An 8,103-nucleotide genomic window follows, 5' to 3' on the forward strand; every position below is an offset into this window, starting at 1 on the left:
GGGGGCCATGAGTGGGGGCCATGAGTGGGGGCCATGAGTGGGGGCCATGAGTGGGGGCCATGGTGGCACTTTTGAGGACATTTGGAGACACTTTGGGGGTCACAACTGTGGATTGTGGTGGTACTTCGGGGTCACAGCTGTGGGTCTTTGTGGCACTTTTGGGCTCACTTTCAGGGTCACAGCTGTAGGTCATGGTGGCAGTTTGGGGGTCACCACTGTGGGTCTCAAGTGACACTTTGGGGGTCACATTCAGGGACACTTTTGTGGACACTTTGGTGACCACAGCTGTGGGTCGCGGTGGCACTTTGTGAGTCACATCTGGGGACACCTTGGGGTGACTTGTGGGGCGCAGTGTGGGGCACCTGAGGTTGAGGCGGAAGGTGGACCAGGGCAGGATGCGCACGCGGTGCCCCATCATGGACATCTTGTGCAGCGTGGGCTGGCGGTTGAAGATGACGATGTCACCGTCACACATGTGGCGTTCCACCTGGCAACACCCAATGCTACAGTCAGACCCACACAGGGACACCCCAACACCCAGCGCTACAGTCAGATCAAGTGGGGACAGCCCAACGCTACAGTCAGACCCATAGGAACACACCAAAACCCCAAAGCTACAGTCAGACCCACGTGGGGACACCCCAACAACTGACACTACAGTCAGACCCACACAGAGACACCCCAATGCTACAGTCAGACCCAACCAAGGACACCCCAAAGTTACAGTCAGACCCACACGGGGACACCCCAACACTCAGCGCTACAGTCAGATCGAGTGGGGACAGCCCAATGCTACAGTCAGACCCACATGGGGACACCCCAGCGCTACAGTCAGCCCCATAGGAACACATCAAAACCCCAACGCTACAGTCAGACCCACGTGGGGACACCCCAACACCCAACACTACAGTCAGACCCACACAGAGACACCCCAATGCTACAGTCAGACCCAGGTGGGGACACCCCAACACCCGACACTACAGTCAGACCCATACAGACACCCCAACATCCCACAGTCAGACCCACAGCGACACCCCAACACCCAGCCCTACAGTCAGACCCACCTGACAGCACCCCAGCACCTAAAGCTACAGTCAGACCCCATAGCAAGGTTATGGGATCAGGGTCCCCGTCCCACAGATGCGTGTCACGCCTTGGGCTCCCCCCCACGGATTTGGGGTTCTCCCCATAGAATCTCAGTTACCCCCATAGGACCAGGCTCCCTGCCTCACAGATTTGAGGTCCCTGTCCCATCGATGTGTGGGCCCTACCCCACAGATGGGGTCTCTGCCCCATAGATCTGATCCCTGCCCCACAGATGCGTGGTCCCCGCCCTGGGCGCACTTTGTGTCTGGTCTGCAGGTGCAGGTCACTGGGCTTGGGGCAGAAGCGCAGCTCCCAGCCCCACAGATGCGCAATCCCTGCCCCACAGATGTGTGGGGCGCACCTTGTAGCCGGTCTGCAGGTGCAGGTCGCTGGGCTTGGGGTGGAAGCGGAGGTCGATGCGGTCCCCGTTGTCACGGATGATGTACTTGGCGCCCGGGTACTGGCTGTTCCCGCGCCGCACCAGCTCCTGCAGCCTGCGGGGACACCAGTGCCACCCAGTGCCACCCATGGGTCACCCCGTGTCCCCGAAGAGGACCCCAATGTCCCTAAGTGCCCCCAAGCAGGACCCAAAGGGGATCCCAATGTCCCCATGCGTCACCCATGGGTCCCCAAACAGGATCCAAAGGGGATCACGTGTCCCCAGGGAGGACCCCAATGTCCCCACGTGTCCCCAGGGGTCACCCATGGGTGCTCAAGGAGGTTCCAAATGTCCCCACGTGTCCCCAGGGGTGACCAGGGAGGACTCCAGCGTCCTTATGTGTCTCCAGGGGGACCCAAATGTCCCCGCATTTCCCTGTGTGTCCACATGCGTCCCCCACGAGTCCCCCAGTGTCCCCAGAGGGGACCCCAACGTCCCCACGTGTCCCCAGAGGCCACCCACGAGTCCTCAAGAAGGTCCCAAATGTCCCCATGTGTCCCCAGGGGGGGACCCCAATGCCCCCACCTGTCCCTGCGTGTCACCCACGCGTCCCCATGGGTCACCCTTGGGTCCCCAACATCCCCATGCATCTCCAAGGGGACCCAAATGCCCCCAGATGTCTCGAGAGCGACCCCAATGTCCCCACGTGTCCCGCCGTGACCCCAACGCATCCCCACGTGCCCCATAAGCGCCCCCCAGCCCCACATCCCCGTACCGGTCGATGTTGAAGGGGGTGACGATCTCGGCGAAGGTCATGTTGGCGGCGATGGAGCGGGGGACGCCCACCTGGTCGATGGCGAGGTTGGGGTCGGGGGTGATGACGGTGCGGGCCGAGAAGTCCACGCGCTTCCCCATCAGGTTCCCGCGCACGCGGCCCTCCTTGCCCTTCAGCCGCTGCTTCAGAGACTTCAGCGGCCGCCCCGACTTCTGCATGGCCTGGGGAGGGGGGGGGNCCCACCCCCGCCCCCGCTGACCCTCGATGAGCAGCCAGTTGTTGATGACGGTCTGGATGTTGCTGTAGAAGAGGCGCGTGGTGTCGTGGCCCATCTCCAGGTAGGAGATGTGCACCAGGGAGCCGGCCGACGTGCCCAGCGACTTCTTGCACAGGATGCCCATGATCAGCTCCCCGTTCTCCACCACCACCTGCACAGAGACCGCCCTTAGGGGGGGTGTGGGGGGCACCCCGGAAAGCACTCCCCCTGACACCCCCCAGTAACACTATGGGGGATCTGAGTGCCCCAATAATGCTATAGGGTCTCTAAGCCCCCAGTAACGCTATGAGGGATCTGAGTGCCCTCTAAGAACCCTATAGGGTCTCTGAGCCCCCCCCAATAATGCTATGACGGATCTGAGCCCCCCCCCTAAATAACCCTATAGGGTCTCCAATACCCCCACATAACCCTATGGGATCTCTGAGCCCCCCAATACCCCAGTGGGGTCTCTAATATCCCAATATAACACAATAAAGTCTCTGAGCTCCCAGTAAAGCTATGGGGGCTCTGAGTCCCCCCAAAATAAACCTATGGGGTCACTGAGCCCCCCCCCCGTGTAACGCTATAGGGGATCTGAGTCCCCCCCAAATGACCCTATGGGGTCTCCAATACCCCCAACATAACTCTATGGGGTCTCCGAGCCCCCCAGGCCCCGCCCCCCTCCCCTCACCTTGGTGTCCCCAGGGGAGATGTGCTTGTAGGGCCCAATGTCCTCCTCATCGTGGTGGGTGCATGACCCCATGGGATCTCCAATACCCCAAAATACCCCAATGGGGTCTCTGAGCCCCCCAATAACGCTATAGGGGTCTCTGAGACCCCTCCCAATAACGCTATGGAGTCTTCAATATCCCAATATAACACTACAGGGTCTCTAAGCACAAGTAACCCTATGGGGTCTCTGAGCCCCCCAATAATGCTATGGGGTCTCCAATACCCCAAATACCCCGATGGAGTCTCCAACACCTCAAATACCCCTATGGGGTCTCTGAGCCCCTCATAACCCCCCCCTCGCCCCCCAACCTTGGTGTCCCCGGGGGAGATGTGCTTGTAGGGCCCGCTGTCCTCGTCGTCGGGGTGGGTGCTGTGGGTGCGGATGCAGTTGATGTGCCCGGGGATGATGAGCGAGAAGATTTGCTTCCCCGTCCAGAGCGGGCGCGGTTTGAGGATGGCCGGCTGCGGCACCTTCCCGTCCCACGTGGACAGGAACATCAGCAGGTTCATCACCTCCCCCTGCACGGAAATGGGGGTGGGGGGCGGTCAGCACCCCAACAAATGGGGGGTGGGGTGGGGGGGATGGAAGCAGCGAGGGCGGCTGGGAAGCGACCGAAGGGCTGAAAAAGGGACCCGGGTTGGAGAAACTGGCACCCAAAGGTGCTCCCTGACAACGCCACGACCCCTCCGTGCCTGCAGGGGACCCCAAACTGCACCAAAATTGCCCCAAATCTGAGCCCGTGTCACCCAAAGCTGCTCCTGAACGTCACCTAGGACCCCCACAGTGGATTTGGGGTACCCCAAATTGCCCCAAAATCGCCCCAAATTGGACCCAACATCACCCAAAGCTGCTCCTGACATCACCTAGGACCCCCCCTGTGAGTTTGGGGTGCCACAAAATTGCCCCCAACCCCCCCCAAACCGATCCCAAAATGCTCCATTAATACCCTAAGATCCCCCTCTGCTTTTAGGGCATCCNGAAGCAGACACAGCGCAGAATTTTCATGGTTTTCCCCAAAAATCCGACGTGGAACACAGGTTTGGCCAACTCAATGTGGCCAAAGTGACCCGGGCACTCTGTCATGTTCCCTGCCAGGACACCGGGTGTCACGGCCCCCCCAGAAATGGGACCCCCTCAAACGGGACCCAAAAATGGGATCTCCCAAAACCAGCACCCAAACAGGACCCAAAAACAGGGACTCAAAAGTGGGATCCCCCCCCCAAACAGGACCCAAAAGTGGGATCCCCCCCCCAAACAGGACCCAAAAGTGGGATCCCCCCCCCAAACAGGACCCAAAAGTGGGAATCTTCCCAAAAACAGCACCCAAACAGGACCCAAACATGGAAACCAAAAAACAGGGACCCCCCCCTCCCACCAAACAGGACCCAAAAATGAGGACCCTCCCAAAATAGGATGACCCAAACAGGACCCAAAAACGGGATCCGCCCCCCCTCAAACAGGACCCAAATCCCCCCACGTGGCCCCGTAACTTACCCTAAATCCCCCCCCTTTTTTCCTACACTGGGCTCAGAACGCCCCAAAATCAAAGAAACCCATGGAAACGGCCCCAAAATCTCATGAGATTTTATGAGGTCACCGCGATGGCTGCAACCCCCCCCCCCCCCCCAAAACTGATCCCACATGGGCCGCTGGGCTGCGTCATTTTGGGGGAACTTCAGTCGATTTTAGGGTCACCTTGGGGTCATTTCAGGGGGTCAGCTTGGGGAATTTCTGCCATTCTGGGGGCATTTGGGGGTCATTTAAAGGTTTGTTTTGGGGGATTTGTGGCATTTTGGGGTCTCTGAGTCATTTTGGGGTCATCTGAAGGGTTATTTCGGGGTTCATTTGCAGGGATTTGGGTCATTTTGGGGAGGGTTGGGCCATTTCTTGGGGGGGTTGGGTCATTTGGGCGAATTCAGCCCATTCTGGGGAAATTCCAGGGGGCATTTTGGGGTTCATTTTTGGGGATTTGGGTCATTTTGGGGTCATTGCTGGGTTCATTTTGGGGGGATTACGGCCACTTAGGGGTAATTTGGGGGGATTTGGGTCATTTTGGGGTTCTCTTTGGGGGGACTTGGGCCATGTTAGGGATCATTTCAAGGGATTTCCAGGGATTTCAATCATTTTGGCATCATTGGGGGAGAGGGGTTGGGCCATTTCTGGGGTCATGTGCGGGGATCTGTGTCATTTCGGTGGTCATTTTGGGGGGATTTGGGTCATTTCAGGGCTCATTTCAGCTGGAGCTGAGCCATCCTGGAGATCATATGAGGGGGGTTGGGTCATTTTGGGGTTTGTTTTAGGGGATTTGGGGGGGATTTGCGCCATTTTGGGGTCATTTGGGCCATTTGGGGGGGGGGATTTTGGGGTGGGGGACCCCCACTTACCGGCGCAGGTCTGGCAGCGGCCGGTGCGCTCGATGACGCCCTGCCTGGGGTCCATCAGCCCCCCCAGTTTGGGCCGCCCCCCCTCTGTGGTCTCGGGGTAACGGATTCCCCCCTCCGTCACCGACATCCGCTTCTGGAAGGGGGGGGGGGACAAATAGCGTCAGACCTCCCCTCACCCCCAAAATCTGACCCTAACTCCCCCCGCAACCATGGGACCCCAAAGTCCCCCTCAGAAAGGGACCCCAAAGATCCCCCCCCCATGGGACCCTAAAGGTGTTCTTCCCCCAAATGGGACCCCACTACTTCCCCTCCCCCTCCCCACAATCCCAAATTTCCCCCCAAAATAGGACCCCAAAGTTGCTCCCCAAATGGAACCCCAAAGCTCCCCCCTGAAAGGAACCCCAATACTTCCCCCCCCAGAATCCCAAATTCCCACAGTCCCCATTGTCCCCCCAATATCCCCATTATCTCCCACTGCCCCTATTGTCCCCATTGTCCCCAGTCCCCACTGTCCCCATTGTCCCCCCTTCACTATCCCCATTACCCCCCATTAACTCCACAGTCCCCCCCATCCCCATTACTCCCCACTCCCCATTGTCCCTCTGGTTCCCATTATCCCCCCACTGTCCCCATATTCTCCCAATCCCCACTGTCCCCATTGTCCCCATTATCCCCAAGATCCCCATTATGCTCCTGGTCCCCATTATCCCCTCCCCCACTGTCCCCATTGCCCCACTGTCCTCAGTGTCCCCATTGCCCCCATTTCTTCCACTCTCCCCATTATTCCCAATGTCCCCATTGCCCCTGCTGTCCCCATTGTCCCCCATGTCCCCGCTGTCCCCACTCGCCCCATTATCCCCGACATTCCTAACGTCCCCGTTGTCCCCATTGTCCCCCAAGTCCCCATTAATTCCATTACACCACTGCTCCCATTCACCCCATTATCCCCAGTGTCCCCATTGCCTCCCATGTCCCCATTGCCCCCCATCCCCATTGTCCCCATTATCCTCATTGCCCCACTGTCCCTATTTTCCCCGTCACCCCATTGTCCCCGCTGTCCCCACCTGTAGCAGTGCTGCTGGCTGCCCCCCCCCGGCTCCGTGACCTCCAGCGACCCCACCCCGCGGAACTTCTTCAGCCGGACGCCCTCCGAGAAGAAGAACTCCCCCGGTGCCTCCGTGGTGCCGGCCAGCAGCGAGCCCAGCATCACTGCGAGCCGACATCGGGACCCCAGCGTCAACGCAACATCAACTTTGGGACCCCACCACCACCATGACCCCACCATCACCATGACCCCATCATCNGCCCTAAAAAGGCCATTAATAGGGTCATTAATTAATGGGGTCACTAATGGGATCAGTAGCACCTGCAGCCACTGTGCCCCTACAAGATATTAATAAGGTCATTAATTAATGGCGTCAGTAACGGGGCTGGTAGTGCCTGCAGCCACTGTGCCCCTGGAAAGGTTGTTAATAGATTAATTAATGGGGTTATTAATGGTGTCAGTACAGCGGCTGATAGCACCCACAGCTACCATGACCCTACGAGGTAATTAATTAATAGGGATGTTAATGGGGTCATTAACAGGGCTGGTAGCACCCGCAGCCCCTATGGACCTACATGGTTACAGAATCATTAATGGGGTCATTAATGGGGCTCCCCCAATAGATTCCCTTGAGTGTGTCCCCTCATTAGCGGGGTCGTTCCTTCTGGGGTTCTTATTAGCAGGATCCCTCATTAGCCAGGTCACTCCTAATTGGGTCTCCATGAATGGGGTTCCTCATTAGCGGGGTCCCTCATTAGTGGGGCCCTGATTAGCAGGATCCCCCATTAGCAGGGTCACTCCTAATTGGGTCTCCATGAATGGAGCTCCTCATTAGCGGGGCTCCTCATTAGCAGGGTCTTTCCTAATAGAACCTCCTCATTAGCGGGGTTCCCTAAGTGGGGTCCCCCAATGGGGTTCTCAGTGGGGCGCCCCCTAGTGGGGCTCCTCGTTAGCGCAGCTCCCCGCAGCGCATTTCCCACGAGCGGGGTCACTCCCATTGGGGTTCCCACAAGTGGGGGTTCCCCAGCAGATTTCCTTGAGTGGGGCTCCTCATTAGCGGGGTTCCTCGTTAACGAGTCTCCTCGTTAGCGGCCGCACCTTCTCCCGGCCGGGCTCATCGTCGCCCTCGGGCTGCTCGACGCCGAACTTGTGGTCCATCTCCTCGCCGCCCTCGCAGATGTTCTTCCCTTTGCAGAGGTCGTAGACGTGGGTCAGCCGCTTCTTGGGCTGCCCCTTGGACTTGGCCAGGATGTCCTTGATCTTCGGGTTGTTCTGGGGGGGGAAGGAGGGATCACCCCAAAATTCCATAGCTGAATCGCCCCAAATTCATCAACACTCCCCCCCCCCACACACACACACACAGTCTGGGGTGGGCTCTGAGTCCTCCCACCTGCCGTGCAGCTCCCAGAAGCTCAATGTTTCAGGGACTCCCTACCCCCCAAGCC

The 8,103-nt window shown here is 58.7% G+C and overlaps 2 protein-coding genes across 3 annotated transcripts in view; both read right to left on the bottom strand.

The window, feature by feature from the left end:
* The window catches only part of POLR2A (RNA polymerase II subunit A), a gene marked incomplete at its 5' end in the record, with an annotated part of 18,536 nt that extends 14,789 nt beyond the window's left edge, over positions 1-3,747 (bottom strand). The window contains 2 exon segments of the mRNA XM_021383146.1: positions 2,500-2,668; positions 3,538-3,747. Coding sequence (XP_021238821.1) covers positions 2,500-2,668; positions 3,538-3,747 — 379 coding nt within the window.
* Positions 3,748-6,914: 3,167 nt separating this feature from the next.
* On the bottom strand, positions 6,915-8,096 carry LOC110391325 (DNA-directed RNA polymerase II subunit RPB1-like). Of its 2 annotated transcripts, none has more exons than XM_021383151.1 (2): positions 7,757-8,096; positions 6,915-7,070 (listed from the first exon to the last, which is right to left on the bottom strand). In XM_021383151.1, the coding sequence occupies exons 1-2, from the start codon at positions 7,964-7,966 to the stop codon at positions 7,032-7,034; spliced, it is 249 nt and encodes an 82-aa protein (XP_021238826.1). In that variant the 5' UTR covers positions 7,967-8,096; the 3' UTR covers positions 6,915-7,031. The 2 variants fall into 2 exon arrangements, with proteins under 2 accessions (XP_021238826.1, XP_021238824.1); XM_021383149.1 differs by having other exon boundaries at positions 6,915-7,154; positions 7,757-8,095.
* Positions 8,097-8,103: the final 7 nt, after the last annotated feature.

This window comes from Numida meleagris, unplaced genomic scaffold (assembly GCF_002078875.1).
Source record: "Numida meleagris isolate 19003 breed g44 Domestic line unplaced genomic scaffold, NumMel1.0 unplaced_Scaffold350, whole genome shotgun sequence".
Lineage (NCBI taxonomy): Eukaryota > Metazoa > Chordata > Aves > Galliformes > Numididae > Numida > Numida meleagris.

Coding starts and splice junctions, on each gene's coding strand:
- LOC110391325 (XM_021383151.1), bottom strand. CDS start 7,966: ATGGAATTTTGGGGTGATCCCTCCTTCCCCCCCCAGAACAACCCGAAG. Junction 7,071..7,756: donor ATGAGCCCGGCCGGGAGAAG/GTGCGGCCGCTA, acceptor CAACCTTTCCAG/GGGCACAGTGGCTGCAGGCA.